We start from the raw sequence: 18,153 nt of genomic DNA on the forward strand, positions 1-18,153 counted from the left end.
TGCCAACTCATTATAAGCACATTTGCAAGGTGTGTCTGAAAATTATTTAAACCACTCTTTTTAAATCAAAAACTATTTACATTGTTATAACATCAAAGCCAGCAGCTTATTTACAAGCTTTCAGCAATAAAAAGCCTTCTGCTTATAAGGCTCACACACTCTGGGCAGGAAGTGAAGAAGCTCCGTTCTCCTTCCTGCCACCAGCTCATTTGCATGTTCACACACCGTCTAAAAATAGCTCGCAGCGCTGCAGTGCGCTCTCGTCACACACAGGGTCACACAAAGCTCAGACAAAATTCTATTATTTTATATTACAAAAGACGTCTTATATTTACAATCACTGACAGGCCTGACAGATTCAGCACCTAACAAATTTCGACAAATTTAATATAACGGGTCTCACCGAAGAAAGATAACTTTTTAACGACCAATTGAACAGTATCTGTTACTTCTGGAACAGTTTCTGACCTAATTTCTAAAGAGCACCTACACAATTTCGACAAATTTAACCATAACGGGTCCAACCGAAGAAAGGTAACTTTTTTGTAATCAATTAAACAGTATCTGTTACTTCTGGAACAGTTTCTGACCTAATTTCTAAAATCCCTAACTCAATTTAACAGTATCCAAACAAGCACATGACACCGTTTAAAACGGTGAGGAGACTCTAACTCCTAGCTTGATTCCGGGATGCCCTGTACCCCACAGTTAAGCCAAACTGAACTAACCCTGTTCGCCGACAGGTCAAGACCGCGCGTCCACGGCCAGGAGGGAGCGTAACCTCCGGGCTATGCGCTTCTTAGCAACTTCCAGTGCCGTCCTATAATAATTTATAACAATTTGAAACAACAGTCAACACCCTAAAACAAGAGTCTGACTAAGGCAAGTGCCACCTAGAGGTCAATGGAGCCAACCCTCACTTATAATCACACAGGACCACACTTATAACCAATTTGGACTTTAACCAACAACATGACCAATTCCCTACCAAACTACCTGAGCCTTTAACTCAATATCCAGGGACTCAAACCCAACATTATTACGTTCATATTTCTTCAACTTCATTAAATACTCTTAAGCAACTTTAACTGCATAACACACGGTGATTCTCATCAAAATCAAAACAGACACCCACCAGCAACGTCAGTGAGTAGACTTTTAATTTAATGCAGCCCAATTTGGCACAATTTGGGAATCAACTCAACAGGCAGTGCCTTACCTTTTAGATGCACCCGGGAAGCTCACTCACTCACATCAGATCCCTGGTCCGTGCCTGTCCGCTCAACCACCTCAGACCGTCCACACCTCGCACATCCACCCCAATATCACAGGACGAGCCCCCAAAATGTTAAGGTTCAAAATATTGGGGATGGACACCAGAGGAAAAAACCCATAATAACAACACTGGTCCGGTCGGGTTGAGTCAAACGATGATTTAATGATCACACACGTGGGAGATGGACACTGTATGCAGACAGTCTCAGATCTCGTCTCAAAAAACACATCACCATAGTTTTATGAAATCAGGGTATTAGAACGCCCCTTCATGCGTAGTGACAGGTGCAATACAATCAATGTTGACAATTTTATTTAACACAAAGAATAACATTGTCTCCTTCCCGAGGGCAGACGCTGACTGCCCCCGTCTCCTGGAACCGTCTGTACCCTGCTAAGACACAACATGGCAGCTACAAGGACTCTTTCATTTACTCAGACCATCAGTGTGTATTGCTCTAAATCAAGTATATAATATTAAATGAATATTGCTGGATCAGCTACTTCTACTTAAAACATATTAAAACATGACTAAGCACAAAATCACCAAGAATAACATCTTATAAGTGCTGTGTAAGCGCGTGCGGCCTTCCAAGCTCAACGCCTTTGCCCTCCATAGATCAGCCAGACTCGCGCTGGCTGTAGCGTTTAACCTTTAATTAACTTGAGCACAACTCTAGAATAAGCGACAAACTGCAATGTGTATGGAATGATCATGGTTACATCTGCAATGGAAAATCATGTTATTATTCTGGTACCTGCAAGGAAAAAGATCAAACTGAAATTATAGCCATCACTGTAAATGCAAAAGATAATGTAAGGTCAAAAACTTCAATTTATATTTAATGCAAAGCTGGTTATATACTTCTAATGAACTAATAATGCCATATTAAAATAATGAATGAAAATGAGAAAAACATCCCCTCCTTATTTTACACATGTTAAGATTTTTTTTTTTTTTTCACAGATCTCTCCAACTATTGAGGACCCAGAGGTGTTTAAAGACATCGAGAAGCAAATAGAGAGAGCGTCCAGACACGGTGCAGCCTGAGTTCATCAGTGGGATGCCAACAGGACAGTCTAAGCAGTTTCTGGCAACACAAAAGTCACTCCATTAATAATAAGTGTGCAAAAATGCTCATGCTACGCACAAAGTGCTGCAAATGTGAGCACAATTTCTCAGTGAAATAAGAAACTTTTCTTGTTTTCTAAATTAAGAAAAGGTAGACATTGATGTCTAGCCTTTGGAAACCAGTCCAGATCCACACAAGTGGATTCATATTTCTATTTTGAATGGATCATACAGTTAGATCTAGAAATAACTGAATAATCATTTTTATGATTCTGGCTATCAGTCATGAAACAAAAGTAATGCAACTAAAGTGCAGACCTGTGTGTTTAATGCAAGGGAGTGAACAAAAACGTCATATGAAGCATTTAGCATTTGTTAATGTAGTCACTTTATGTTACTAACAAAGGCTAAATCCAAATGAATGAACAGCTTTAGCTGGAACGGCGTGTTGTTTGTTCTTGTTTTGATTTTTGGATACATTTTGGCTGCCGAGTTGGCATTTTGTGGTGCTTTTTCTCACAAAGGCATGACAAAAAGGGGAGCAATACCATAAAAGGGGGAAATATTTTTTACTACAGAACAAAAAGTAAATGACACACACACACAAAACAACAGCTTGTAAACAAGCCCCCTATACTGCTACTATATGTGTGTGTATAATTTTTTTTTAAAGTCCATCCAATTAACGCACTTTCAGGCTGTGAGATCGAACTGAATGACTAACCCTGTGTTATCAGAATCAAATTATTAACATTTTGATGAATGTTATTATAGTTAAAACTACAACTAGAGGTGAAAAAGTTGACTGAAATTCAAAGCTAGACTTTTGAAAAAATAAAAGCTGAAATGATTGTGAACAAAAACATACAAATTTTCCTAAATCTTGCCCCGAGGATATGCCCTCCATACAAATTTAACACTGAAACTAATAGAAACTAACCTAAAACTAAACATTTTCAAACAATACAAATTAAATGAGAAAACCCAAACTAACTGGAAATCAAAAACAATTCATGCAAAACAGGGTTACATTACAGAATACAGGTGCCATATTCATTATAACATAAAATTGTTCTGCCCTTTGTATATGTATTGAAAACAACATAATAATGTGAATGCAAAGTATGGCTTTGTTATTCATGAAAAATAATGAAGACTCATTGACAGTATTTTTCTTTTTTTTTGTTTGTTTTATTGACAATGAAAATTTGTTTGCTCACCACTGTTTCGACCAAAGTACAAGAAGTAGTAAAAAAAATAAAAAATAAAAAAAAAAGGGGGGGGGACAGGACACAAAATAAAGCGATTTGTTGTTCGTGCAAATCGAAGAAATTAAAATGAAAAATTAAAAGCTTTTAAGACTTGATTTTGAGTCGTCCGTCGGAAATAACTAAAAGACAGATAACAGGGCAGCACGGCAGGTCACCCTGTGAAAACTGACAGAAAAAGCGTTAACGATTACACCAAATGTAAGTCACAGCAAGCAACAGGGTTTTTTTTTTGTTTGTTTGTTTTATCATTAAGTCACCTCACTTCAACATGGTCATATACACTCTACACACACTATGAGCTAAAGCAGTCTGTCTTTCAGTTATTTCATCTGTTTGTCTGAAAGGAGGGAGGAGGGGGGGAGAAGGCCAGCTCGGCTAAAAGTGTAGTTGTCCTTTTTGTGTAAATGCATCGCCTGACGAAACATACAGTACAACAAGTGACATGTTCTATGTATGACGCACTGCCTCTTCTTTTTTCCCCCCTTTGATCTCTGAGAGGAAGTTTTGTGCGACTTCAGAGAGCATCGGCGTCTCTTTTATTTTGTCCTTGGCTACTAAATAGTCCGTTGAGTTGATGCGTTTTTGTTTTTTATTTGTTTTTTGTTTTTTTTTAAAGAAAGTGCTTGTCATGTTTTTCCTGCGTGTCGACACATCCCCTCAAAATGCTTTTTTTTTTAAAAATGAGTCCATAAGAAAGGATCACGTAGTTGCTAGAATGGGGACTAGAAGTTGTTTTTTCCCCCACCACTAGAGGGTGTGTTTTGCCACAACATCCAGTCTCTTCCTCTCACTTTATGGTGCAGCACAGGATCATCATCGTCATAATTATCATTATCATCATCAGCAGCAGCACAATGAAAAAATAAAACCATATGTACAAAATGATCTAGAGGGATGGGGTAATATGTTAAGAGCAGCATATAGTAATCTATGGTCCACTAAATGAGGTGGCAGAGATGGGTTTTTTTTTGTTTGTTTTTTTTTGCACAAACTGAATATCTTTTTATACATGTGTTTGTGTGTGTGCATATATATATATATATTTATGTGTGTGCATATATATATATGTATATATTAAAAATGGCATATTTATATTAATTTACAGATAACCTACACATCTCCTGTAGAAGAAATACACAGTACATTATGCTTTGACAAGTAACTGTACATGTAAAAGGTAGAAATGGGACAGCCTGCAGGACAGTTTAGCACCGGCGTCTGGTGCCCACATTATAGGGGACGAAAAGGGGTTGTGGATGTGGGGGTGGTGTTAGAGAGGAGAGCAGGGCTTCTTGGCAGTGCGTGTCAGAATGGTTCACTCCTCAGCAGGTTTCACCCGTCCAGCAGCTCCACTAATTAGTCTCCTTTCAGAACTGCACCTTAAGGGGAAACAGTGAGTAAATTTTAATGAGAGAGCACTTAGTTATTTTTACCCCATTTTTCGATGTTTCGAGGTGAACCTTTGACCTTTCTTGTAGGTATCAGCTAAACAAGATGGATAAAGATGCTTTCAGATATATTTAGTGGCATCCTTATTTTAATGAATCAGCCTTTAAAAGAACTTTCAAAGGGACCTCTTAAAATCCCCCATATTTTCTGTTAAAATTGTAGATTCTTAAATATAGCCAATTTTTCATGAAATGAGTGTATGAAAGTAATCCCTGTGAGGCAAAAATTCATACTTCAGAGTGATCTAAATGCTCAATTTCAGATGGGGATAACAGATTAGAAAAACTAATGAGGTCAACTCAGGCACAGGAGCCCCAGGGGTATTTTCAGGTTTTTTCCAATTGGGAACAGATGAGAATTAATGGCAAGGCAAGGATTGCCCACAGGAAATCAGAATATTTGATCACCAATAAATACAGCGTAGGCTCATGTGCAGCCTGCTTTCGCCCTCTGGGGAAACCCTTGACAAGCCCCTCCTACAAATTCTGTAAAAAATTCTGTTTGACTATGTTCTCATTGGCTGCCCCTTGCAAACTAAAGGGGATAGGAGTTAAAGTCCAGCAAATAGAAATATGAAGCTAGAGCAGACTTGATTCACCACAGTGGACTGAGTCAGGTGCCCAAGATGCAGTTTTTTTTCCTCCCACGTTCTAACTGGCATACATATATAACCTGTATACAAAGAACCAGCACAAAAGTCCAATGACTGGGAATTTGGCTCTTGTTAATAAAACACGAGGCTCCCTGGAAACATAGTTTTCAGCTTTAAGAGGTAAATATTGATCATCTGGTACCGGCAGTTTCATAGAGCCTGATCTTATTTTATGCAGCCCCATTTACATATGTGACATAGCTGAGGTAACTAAGTTATGCATAATGATTAATTACTTCCCTGTCTGCTTAATGGATGGTGTTAAAGTCTTCTTCTACACATTTTTTTATGCATTCAGTTTATTGACAGGCTTCATTGCGTTCTTTCAGCTCAGCCACACAACTTCAACAACAGTGTTTTGGGCTGTAAGCTGTTCTAAAGTGCGGCTCAGCGCACAGCAGAGCCATAACTGAACACAGCAGCAGATAATGACAGGTCTGCTGCTGTATAGCGCCTATAAAACTCTTCACTCCCATCGGATGTTTTCATGCTTTACTGCTTTGCAACTTCAAACTGAGGAGGTTTAATGTTGCTACTAAACAAATCCCCCCAAAAAGTAAGTAGGTAAATATTTTATCAAGTTTTGCACCTTCAGTAAATACTGCTCCTGAAATGCAGAAGCCTGCAAAGGTATGCAAATGTCTTACTGTATCGTTCTGGTACAGTATCCCCAGTTTCTGAAATGCTCTGAACTTTGCATCATTTACTTTTTTTGCTGTGTAGGAGTATAACAAGCTGGTGAGAGCATTAGAAACTGCCTGCACAATGATCTTATTATAGTTATAACACAGCACCTTTTCCCTCATTGATTCAACCCCCTCTGCTGTGCTCTACCTTTCCCTACACACTTATTTCACTTTAACCTTAGTCCTTATTGCATGACTGAAATGCCTGAACTGGTACAGCCACAACAATAAAACCACCTTCCTAATCTTACAACAAATCTGCTCTGACCTGTCAGGTCATGGACAGTTGACCTTTGGGGATGTCCTGTTGTGCCTGGTAGTAAAATGTTTGAGTCCTTGGGGTTATTGAATCAGGCTTGTTTTGGAACATCCTGCTCAGTTTGCTTGGTCTTACAGCAGTGTAGAGACAAAGGTTTGCAACCGCATTGCAAAAAGATGATCAGTGTTACTTCTCTGCTGTTAATGTTGTGGCTGATCAGTGTAAATGCACTGATGACAGCCTATGTCACAGAGGTGATTCAAGAAGACACAAGTTCAAATATTAGGACGTTGTTTCGTTAGTAAACATTGAGCTGAGGTCTTGTAAAGTTTTATGATTACCGACTCATTTCAACAATTTTTAACTGTTTTTAAGGACTCTCTCTTGTCTTTTTTTTGTTGTTTTTTTTAGCAAAACATAATTATGTTTAATGTCTCATTGTTTGGGAAACTGGAATCTTAAAAATTGTTTTTCAGCTTTTAGCATCTGGTTGCTAGTTAAATTGTGAGGGAACGTCTCTGTGGTGCAGATGCAGAAAGACGGCACAGTGAGATGGCATCCCAAATCAAAGAAAATACTTCAGAGAAATTACAGTTTTTCATTGCACCTAGCAGGACAAAGAAAGCAGTTGGATAGGAGAGTAGGGCAAGCTCACTTAGTAATCTGTGAAGTCTGGATAAGTTTCATAAGGCCTTCTACGGCAGCCGTGAACAGTCATAATCATGTAAATGAACTTTGTTAACTAATTTCTGTGTTAGACGCTCCTTGTTTATCTGAAAAGCTGATTTTTAAAGCTTTGACCATAACTGACTCATCTTTTTTGGACAGACATTAAAGGGGAGACATCAGGATGGGACCACAGCTCCCTGCATGCCCTGCTGTCTCCTATCACCTTATCACAGCTACCTGGCCAAAACACCGCAGAGCCTCGCCAAGCCGACCAGACAAATATGCTTATCTTGGGGGGGAAATATGGCCCTCGTCTCTTTCATCCAGTATCTGTTTTAAGTGCTTCTGAGGAAAGCTGTGCATTAAACAGGGCGAGATTCTGTGTTGTGTTACATACAGTGTACAGTTTAAGGTCCCTCTCTTCCTCCTCTCAGCAGGAGTAGGTTCTCACCGTGGAGCTATCCAGTCGCTGCACCGCAGATGGTCCAACTGTAGGGGAGACAGTTAGGGGGGAATTATCATGAAGTCTGAATATTTAGGTTCCTACTGTGCAAGATGGATCCAGAGGGAAAGGAAACATTATTTCTACTTCCTTACCACCCCAAACCACAAGGTTAGAGATTCTCAACAGGGAAAAGAAACATTTTCTGAGTAGCATGTTCCTGCAGTAGAGGAGGCTGCAGTTTCAGGACTGCATCTAAGGGGAAATATTTCTTTTACCTAAGAACTACCTACCAAACGATTACCAAGGACAAGGTTTCTAGAACGCGCTGTGAGCACTGACAGTAACACTTTTTTTGTTTGTATTTCATCCAAATATGACAAAGGAATGTTGATACAATCAGTGTCTATCTAGGTATTTAGAGTCTCCACATTTAATTTGAGAGCTGAAGAAGTCTCTTGGATGAGATGTGAAGTGTCTTTAAAGAAGTTCAGTCCCTTTCTTTCCAAGCTTCTTAATCTATCAGCTTTATTAAATCTAATATTAAAGCAAACATTTTGCAGTTTAACTCAAGTTTATAGTTGTGTAATCAAAATCTAAAGTTCACATTTCAGGACACAATTTAACCAACATAGAAGTGACTTAAACCTGCACTTTATCTAATGGCCACCAGGGGGCTGTCAACCATTCCTGTTGCCCATTTGTATTAGGGTTTTGCAGATACGTGACCAATAACCACATGAGGTTAACCTGTCCAGCATTTTAAACATGCCACACTTTTGATGACAATGTAGAATCGAGTGAGTAAGGGCCCAGTCACACGGGCGTAAGTCGCACCGGCTGTGAAGGAAAAATGGTTTGTGACGCACTTTTTCTTTTAGTTTTACCACTACTGTGGTACTGTGTTAGCGACTGTTTGCAGAAAACCAATGAAAACTACAGGCAGCCCTCGCCACCAAAAACAATCACTAGGAAGTTTCTGCTGCAGCAACTTCTTTGCAACTGATTTCACCCAGTAACTCCCAGGAACCCAGCTAAGGTTGTATCACATCCAAAGTGGTGGACAACTTTTGGAGTCACGTGAGAAACTTCAAAAAAACTTGCACAGAGTACCGTTCATGTTGTATTCCAGTCTATTTTACCATGTTGTTTTGTCTCTGCATCCCTTCACATATGTGGGCGAGATCCAGCCAAAGCATCTGATTCTATCTTTACTTCTACCTGACAATGAGGTAATTGTGCAAAGCTGCATAACATGCAAGAACTGCAAGACAGAAAGTACTGTATGAAAATGCAAAGTGATTGGTTGCTCTTTTGAGGTCATCCAATTCAGTAGGTGGAAGAGTCAAACAAACTTTGATCATGGTAGTGGTCACTGTGGGCCTGAAACTATATAGTCTCCTCTATTGCAGGAGCATTGTCTTCCTTTTTCCACACAATGGCAGTTACTTGTAGTGACACCATCATAGAAGTAGTCATGGATCACTCAAAGGAAATTCCTGTTTTGAGTGGACATCACCAGCGACTAGATATCAGTGAGCTGTGGACATCACAGATCAGGGGACAGAGTGAGTAGAGACAGAGGAACACACGAAGGCTGTTTCTGTGTTATTGGGAACACCTTGTTAGAAGAGAACGCTGGCCAAAAATCAGTATATTTTGATGAGTTCCCATCGTGTATTACTGCATGGCATAATTGATAATGATTTCCTTTAAAGGATAATTCTGGTTTATTGTGATCTTGAGTTATATAGTGTGCATATAGGATATAGTACAGTCTTAATGAGCAGATTGAGTTTACTCATTTTTAGTAGGACCTGAAATACCTAAACTTTCTTTGACTTAACCATTATGGATGGGCAGAAATTTGTATAAGTATAGCCGAATAGTTTTAATATTTACAAGAGCTCAAAATACTCAAAAGTTGAACTCATTTTCCTAATGAAGGCTGTCACGGATAGCTAAAAGTGACAACTAACTGTTGTTTTAATTGCTGAGATATGGGAATGTGGCAACAAAAGGTAGTTCAGAGCAGTGTGGTGATCACACAGGTTTTAAACTGATCCCCTAACAGCCCAAAACCTTTCAAGATAAAACAAACAATTGCTCATTCATTAGGTAGTTTAATAAGTAGTTTTACAGTAGAGAGTTTACTTTAACCAACCTGTGCTCAGTGTCTGAACTGTGCTAAACTGTGGAAGGTCTTTCTGTTCAGCTCTGTCCTTTTTTAGCATCTACGTCAATCTCTGTGGTTTAAGGTTTCAATTGTGTCCCAGTTTATGCTTTCAGATCTCACTCTCTTAAATACAGGGTTTGTCATCAAATTGGCAGACTTCCATTATTTTTTATTGAGGTTCAACTTTCTGTGTAGTGCAAGAAGAGTAGTCTAATGCTCCCAAATCTCAGCAATTTCTTTAGCAAGAACAATATTACCATTTTAAAAAACAAAACCCAAACTACCCAAATTTCACAAACCAGCATTGCCCTTTAATATTAAGACTGTTTTAGCCAGAGTCCTCTTTAACAGTAAAGGGTTGAGGAATCGCACAAACTGTCAGTTTTAGTTTGAAAAACATTCAAGATGTACTGTTCACCTATGTAAACCTCCTGATTCAGGCCAACTTACATAGCACCGCTCAGCCACTTTTTGTTTTGCTGCTTCATTACTTCAAGGGTTAAACCAACAAGCATGGGTCCTAATCCATAACTTGACCCCTAGTTTGTTTTTAACTACCAGGGTGAAAGGCCATCTATTTTGCAGCTCTGCAAAACAATACCCTTGGAGTTGGATATTAAAGAGAGCTAATTATAGAAAGAGAAAAGAGAGGCGAGGGTGAGAGACCACAAAGAAAAGGAGAGATACAGCAGGACAGTGGTTGGCAGAGACCATGTAAAGAGGAGGGAATATATGTAGACTAATACTACAAATAACAATATTAACACACGCAGGGCCAACAAGCCCAGGACCTTCAGATGGGCTGACCTTGAAACCAATCCAAATACATGTCGTCAGGACTGTCATCCAGCGCCTCATAGAGGACTGCAGAGCAGCCGTCACAGAGTCAGAGAGAACAAGAGACACAGTCAGAATGCTCCTCACACACAGCAGGGGCAGGAACTCCTGCTCCCAGGTGAGATGCTTTCATCTCCCTGTTCAACAGGCAGACATAACCTATGTTTTGTTTGAAAGCCAGGCTTGAGAAATGTGACAGTGTCATGTGTGAGAAATGAAGTGCACTTACCCTCGGGGGGCAGTCTTCTGGAGTGACCGGATGTTGCGGTGAGACGGAAGCCAGCAGGAAGTGTTTCTGCTGATCCAGGCATCATACTGATACCATGGATGTCCCGGGGAGGGAACTGCCTCCGCCACGATGGGCCTCGGAAGTCTTTGTCATCGCACTGAGTGACAGAATGATAGAGAGCTTGTTTTTAGACAGAAAAGTTAAATAATTGAGGTGAGAGAAGAAAGTTTCAAGAGTAGTCTTTGACTACTATCCCGAGTCCAAACGGCTCTCGCTCTCACCACCTGGTTCAGGCCTTAAGACCGGTTTGTGGCTCTCCTTTCCCTCCTGGCAACCTCCGGGACTATTGTCCTTTCAAAGTGAAGTTACACCTTTGTTAAACATGTTGATTGCAGTGGTACTTCTATTCAGTAAGTAGTTGATGACTTGTTTAAAGGCAAGTTGGCATCTTCCATACAGACTATGGGTGACAGCAGCAATCTGCTAAGCAACCACAGGAAGGTTTATGGTCCGGCACCCCCTTTACTACTGATTTCACCTAGCAACAGCCAGCAACCGGTCGGGGCTGCCGAGTGGTTTGTTAACATATCATTCCATAGCAACAAGATCTCCAACTTGTCTATAGGCCTGTGCAACTGAGGCCTAATAACACTGATAAGCTTAATGCTTCAACATAAGTGAAAACAAAACATCCTGGCAGAGCTCATTACTTTTAAAGGGTAACATGACATGTAGGATTTTGGATTTTCTTTTACAAACTAACTTCACAATTTGTAAGAGTATTCGTTATATTTAACTATCTAATAAAGTTGATAGAATGTGACTGTTAGAAATCCTTTTAAAGGCTTAGTTTTCACATTTCACCTCACAGTGGTGTGATGCCTTGTGGGTGATAGTTACTTCTTACCTCATCCAGTCTTCTGTCAGTGCCCAGCGCCAGCAGATTATTGTACTCTCGCTCCAGAATCTGACGTGCCTGAGGGGAAGAGGAAGGAGAACAAAAAAAAAAAAAAAGACAACACATTCAGAAGGCCAGCTATTCTTAGCTGCATGGTAGCCGAGGCAGCTGACACATTACGTTATTCGTGGATTTTACCCGAGTATAGAGATGAGATAAGCAGTGAAAATTCACAGGGAAACTTGCCAGGGTGACAGTTGGCAAATCTGCATGCTCTGATTTAGATTCCACCGGCTTTTGAAGGCTGATACCAACATTCCTCTATTTTTGGACTGAAGCTGGCGACTGATGATATTTCTGCCCATAATTTACACCTTTAATTTTTTTTTTTTTTCAATGTCTATGCCAAAAAAAGAGCTCCAAAAAATATCTCAATCGCAATAAAGATTTTCTGTTTCCAGCTGGAAAAACGTTAGACCAACTTAATGTTGTTGTTAGTGCACAGTCAAATCTGCCAAAGAAAATTGACTAGACTGCACAGTGCAGCTGCAGTAGTACCTGAGTGTTTTGTGTGGGGATCTGGAGGAGCAGTGCCAGGCTGCTGTAGTCAAAGTTATCATCCAGGGCAACCAGAGCTCCATGCACACCGCTTTCCAGCAGGATGTTGGCGTAGTCCCTCAGGCCTATGCTCTGCACCCAGCGGATGACCCGCTCATTACTCCACACCAGAACGTCTGCAGAGACAAGTATGGACTTCAAATGTTTTCACATATGTTTGGTTTATTACAACATTTTTGTACCTGAAAAAGTGTCAACTGAACTTGCACATTTTACCAGATTTAAAATACTTTTAGACTAGATGTTAGTCTGGAAATTTCTGATAGAGTAAGATTTCACACACAGTTCATACAAAGCGGAAATAAGAACAACTGTTAGTTATTCATTTTATGTTTTAAAGGAACTGTCACAGAAATACAGTTATGTTTTCATGCAGGAACTCAAGACAAATCATGGAGGAAATTTTCAGCCTTGGCGAAGATGCGCACTCTCAAACTGCTCGTGTCTTGGATGTACTTGCCTCTCATTTCATGCTGGCTTTGCTCCCTGCGTCTCTCCAGCTCCTTCCTGTCATAGTTGAGCTTCTTCAGACACATGATCCCATACTGTAAACTTGTTCTGATTTCAGGAAAACAAAGTTAAAAAGAAACGGATGCCCTCTCAGCTTAGCACCTCCCAAAAAGCCTTTTATAATATGAGTTACTAGAGCCAGATCAAACATTTTGTACATATATTATAAGTATGATGCAAGTCTACTACCTGTGGAAGCTGTCCACCATTTTAAGGTGCACCCTCAAGTCCTTCTTGGTGAGGTGGTCCAGCATACGGGCATCCACGAGGCACTCCATGAAGTAGCTGCGGTACTGAGGTAGTCCTAGACTGGGCAACCACTCGTTCCCTATCCACTCATGGTTCATGTCACCATAGGCAAGAGTCTAATAGAAAACACATTTAACAAGATGTTTAACATAACTCGCCAAACCAATTGCACGTTTTCACTCTGTCTGTAAGAGACAACAGGCTTTCCACCCACCTGTGCCCAGCTGCCCTCTTCAGACTCCGACTTCTGGCTCAAACACAGGGGAAAGAAAATGAAGACCAATTGTCACTTTTAGAACAATAACAAATCCTTAAAGTGCATCCAAATCAAACTGATAGTGCATGAGGAGATCCTGAAGGGAAACACAAATTTCAGCAGCAGCTGTTATACACCTTATGGCTTATGATGTTTTTTGTTTTTCATACCCAATCAAAAGTAGACCCTGTCAAAATTGGCATTTGCTGTAGTGTTCCAGCAATTTCGATAGCTGAAGGAAGGTGCTTTTATTTATTTTTTAACTTAATTTATCTTAAATTGCATGTAAGTGGATGACAATGGAGACTCAATTAAAATAATGGGACAATCTGAATCCAGTTAATTATGATACAATATGGTAATAAAATAAATCAAACAAAAAACCTCCCAAAACTTACCCATCATTTTATAACGAACACTCTGCCTGCTACACTGACACTGACACTTGCCTCCGGAGCAGCCTGAGAATGAGGTGATGAAACGTCTCTCCACACGTTTACAAGTTTCTCTATTTCTAAGATTGGTATTTTGATTAAACTCTACGGCATGCAGTTTCATAAGGATAAGTCCCCTATATGCGAAAAAGCTGACTGCGAAATGTGATTTAAATAACTCTGACATCTGGTATGTGGTGAGTAACAACACCACAGAAATAAACAGCTGAGAATTGATGATTCGTGACCTTTCATTATGGAGCATCACTGAGCCAAAGAACAGTGAACGGTGACTCAAACCTTCATTGAGGCATCAGCAGCTGCTAAAAGCTTCAAGCTGGCCATTAGTGTTGAGAAGAGGTTCATAGACCGGGGAAGGGTTTAAGCGCTTCATGTCTTCTCCATTAGAAACCATTCATATTTTTCCACAACCACCCTCTGATAATTGCACTTATACCACCAGACAAATATGAGTGACAGAAAGAAAAGGGTAACCGTTAAAGGACACAGCAGGACTGACCGTTTTGGAAGGGGCTGCCAGGGTCTCCATCTCCTCATGGGTCACCCATACATTGCCTGATGGCTATAAGGGGCAGAGCCCAAGAGACAGAGCAGCAGCGGGGTTGGTAGTAGAGGTCCGGTAGGAGGGGCAAGCAGTGTTAAAGAAGAAGAGCAGCACCACTGTAAGCCAATAGTGTTATAGCATCACAGTCAGATGATGAACTGGCCCCAAACCCGCCAGGGGTCAAAGGGCATATGCAAAGGACAAAAACACAAAGTATAACACAGGACATATGCATACAATACATACACAAGAGACACAGATAACAGGGACATTTGGCATGCACAACATTTAAGACTGAATAAATTAGTAACCAATACCAACAGACATGTAAATTACACGTTACCCATCTATTCACCTTCCACTAGCAGACAGCCAGTTCACTCAAACAAGCGAAACAAAACACATCTCTAATGGTGTCTGTCCATATCATTCACACCTACAGGTCCAACTAACAACAGTAGTGATGATTATGTTAATTGTCTTGGCTACTCTACGTGATAAATTAGTAAGAAAGGCAGTTAAATGGACCTGGATTATGTTTGGGGATTTTTCCATTAATGATGTTCTTATTAATGGATTAAAAAAAATACAGTAACATAATGCTAACCTTTAATAAACCTCTCTGTGTGACTGTATTACATTATTTTTTAATTTATTGTTTTTTAAGCTGGTTTCTCTCATTGTTGTCCGTTTGGCTGCATTGAGTTGTCACTGTTGAGCAAAAGAATGACTGTTCAGCAGCTACAGGATCAGATATTATTGCCTAGATAATAAAAATGTAAGGCAGTGATTTCCAGTCAAGGGTCACTATAGGACAGATGGGGCAACTATGGCTCAGGAGATAGAGCAGGTCGTCTAGCAGTCGTCTAGCAGGTCGAAAACGTCCCAATGCGTCCATTGGAGCGTGAAAATTTGAGGGCATATAAGGTGAATGGGTGAATAAGGCCTGTAGTGAAAAGTGCTTTAAATGGTAAATGGCCTGTATAGCGCTTTACTAGTCCTTAAGGACCTCAAAGCGCTTTACACATCCAGTCATCCACCCATTCACACACACATTCACACACCGGTGATGGCAAGCTACATTGTAGCCACAGCCACCCTGGGGTGCACTGACAGAGGCGAGGCTGCCGAACACTGGCGCCACCGGGCCCTCTGGCCACCACCAGTAGGCAACGGGTGAAGTGTCTTGCCCAAGGACACAATGACAGCCGGGGCTCGAACCGGCAACCTTCCGATTACAAGGCGAACTCCCAACTCTTGAGCCACGATCGCCCCACGATCGTATCTCACCAGATAAGTTAATTTTCACTTTTCTATTTGAACTAAGCACCAGTCTATTTAAACTGGACTGGTTTAATATGTGTGCATATTACTGTAGAAAGTAATTACTCTGGAAAAAAATCAAATGTAATTAAAAAAACATAGAAGTGAAAGTTACTATTGTGTGCTAATAGCAAAAAAAATTGCTAAAGAAACTGCGAAAAGTATGAACAGGGGGATGAAGTTGTTAGCTTGGGATACATGGAGAATAAAAAAGTAGTATAAACTAAATGTGAAAAGGAAGGGTGGGTCTGACTGTGAAGCAGCACGCTCATTTACTAATGACTTGCGATCGTTAGCCATTGACCGTGAGGTTTCGCATTATAGGTAATTATCCATTATGAAATGGATATGACCAAGATTTATAGTATAAAATATAAATAAAATCAACAAATTGATCTGTGAAGGGATTCTTGAGTCCATCTGACAGGTGTTTGAAGGTAAAACATTTAAAAAGGTTGGGATGAAATGGTAAAAGGTAAAAACCATTGCATTTTTCTGGTTTCAACGAGGCTGGGAAACCACCTGAGTCTTTACACTCTCTAGAGTTTCTGCTTGACATGCACATCCTGCTGCATTTACAAGGTCAATTAACCCCCTCTGTTAAGTGCAGAGGTTTTAAGTGTGAGGCCTGCCACAGTTGGGGGAGTTTGATTGGACTCGTCTCTGGCTCTGTAATGAAAATTTCATGAGGTGTGGAAGTGGAGCTAAGTGGTGGAAGAGAGGGTGAGGTGAAGGGGTAGCACAGCGGAGAGTACCGGCAAAGTTACTAAACAACAGGAGAGGTGAGAAGAGATTCTGAGCTATAATGCTTGCATGCATACTAGCAGCATCTAAAAACAACTTTAATGAATGCTCCTGGCTGGGTTTATACAGCCAATGCAACTTCTCACGTCTGCGTGATATATGAGCTGCACTGTAAGTCTAAGTGTACCTTTTGTATAACAGCATATTTGCTCTGCAGTGTGAACAGTTGCGATCATTAAGGAACAGCAGAGTCCTCAGAGTCTGTATGCAATTATCATGACAGGAGGGAGCAATGAAAGCAACTGTGGTGTGGAATAACTGGCAAGCTAAATTACAGTACACGTAGGAGCCATGTTTTACAGACTGGGCCATCACCAACTCCCACTGTAATATACGCTTACTTATCATAAAGCAACTATTAAAAACCACAGACAACTTGGATGTGATGGTAAGGACTGAGCGTGTTACCCATGCGTGAAGATGTGGTGTATGCAAGCAGGGAAGCTCATGTCCCAAAAATATTTGCTAGAACTGTTTTGGAGGCAGAAATTATGATTGCAATAACCTTTTTTTTCTTGCAGAAGTGTTGCAGTACATGTATGTGCACTATAACCAATGTGACCTAGTTAGCTATAGCTAGCTAGAGCTTCAAGTGCTTTACCTACATCATAAAAAACACATTTAAAAAAAAAATCACAATGAAAAACTAAAAATACACATGACCAAACTCACAAAAACTCAATTTAAAAGGTGCAAAACAGACAGAATGTATGTTGAAGGAATGGCTCCACATCTCAGGATTTAAAACCACAAGATTAAACCAGGAAGTTGTTAGCTTAGCTTTGTATAAAGATGGGAAACAGCCGTGTAAAGTCAGGTCTATCCAGCATCTTGAAAAATCACTAATTCCTTTTTTGTTTCGTTTTTTGTGCGGGTAGATATGCGGTTTATTATCATTTTCTGATATACCTAGGCTAGCTAGGCTAACTGCTTTCCCATGTCCAAATCCTTGTTCCTTCTTTGTCTGTTTTTTTGCCAATTCTGTTGTTACAAATTATGAGAAAATTTCCCTCCTTTAGAGCAACGCTTCCTTCAACAAATATGTGTGGAAATAAAATTCCCACATTTTCCGTGTAACTCACGGTTCTGGAGGTGGGCGGGGCCGAGGGGCTGGTGAGGGAGACCATTTCTTGGATTGCCAAGCGAAGTTTGAGGCGGTGCAGAGGGTTACTGATTCCGATCTCCCGCTGGATTTCGGTGTCAGATAGGGCCGACATGATGGCACCGCTCTTCACGTTGGCACGACATGCTGCCACGTACCAGGCCGGCATCCCCAACCACAACTTCATCACACAGAGGTGAGGAGACAACAGTGTTAACCTGAAAGACTGAGTACTTATTTGGCAATAAAAATCATGTTAAAAAAACAAACAAAAAACTTTCAGTCAAATATATTTTAATATCAGCCTTAATCCTATATGGCGCCATCTTTAACTAGAACATTGTGCTGGAGGATTAGGGAGGTCATGAACTGGCTTG

General features: G+C 40.4%; 1 protein-coding gene across 10 annotated transcripts in view; it reads right to left on the reverse strand.

Moving 5' to 3' along the window:
- Positions 1 to 4,671: 4,671 nt before the first annotated feature.
- ppfia2 (PTPRF interacting protein alpha 2) overlaps positions 4,672 to 18,153 on the reverse strand; it is a 185,529-nt gene continuing 172,047 nt past the window's right edge. For 4 of the 10 annotated variants that reach the window (XM_026146853.1, XM_026146854.1, XM_026146852.1 and 1 more), the window contains 11 exons: positions 17,757 to 17,957; positions 14,503 to 14,565; positions 13,507 to 13,539; positions 13,233 to 13,408; positions 12,994 to 13,091; positions 12,474 to 12,649; positions 11,925 to 11,993; positions 11,018 to 11,174; positions 10,759 to 10,815; positions 7,731 to 7,822; positions 4,672 to 4,997 (listed from right to left, as the gene is read on the reverse strand). In XM_026146853.1, the coding sequence (XP_026002638.1) occupies positions 7,764 to 7,822; positions 10,759 to 10,815; positions 11,018 to 11,174; positions 11,925 to 11,993; positions 12,474 to 12,649; positions 12,994 to 13,091; positions 13,233 to 13,408; positions 13,507 to 13,539; positions 14,503 to 14,565; positions 17,757 to 17,957 (1,089 nt within the window). In that variant the 3' untranslated portion in view covers positions 4,672 to 4,997; positions 7,731 to 7,763. The remainder of the gene's footprint in view (positions 4,998 to 7,730; positions 7,823 to 10,758; positions 10,816 to 11,017; positions 11,175 to 11,924; positions 11,994 to 12,473; positions 12,650 to 12,993; positions 13,092 to 13,232; positions 13,409 to 13,506; positions 13,540 to 14,502; positions 14,566 to 17,756; positions 17,958 to 18,153) is intronic. The other 6 variants (XM_026146860.1, XM_026146856.1, XM_026146862.1 and 3 more) reach the window with 4 other exon arrangements.

Source organism: Astatotilapia calliptera, chromosome 17, assembly GCF_900246225.1.
Source record: "Astatotilapia calliptera chromosome 17, fAstCal1.2, whole genome shotgun sequence".
Taxonomy (NCBI): domain Eukaryota; kingdom Metazoa; phylum Chordata; class Actinopteri; order Cichliformes; family Cichlidae; genus Astatotilapia; species Astatotilapia calliptera.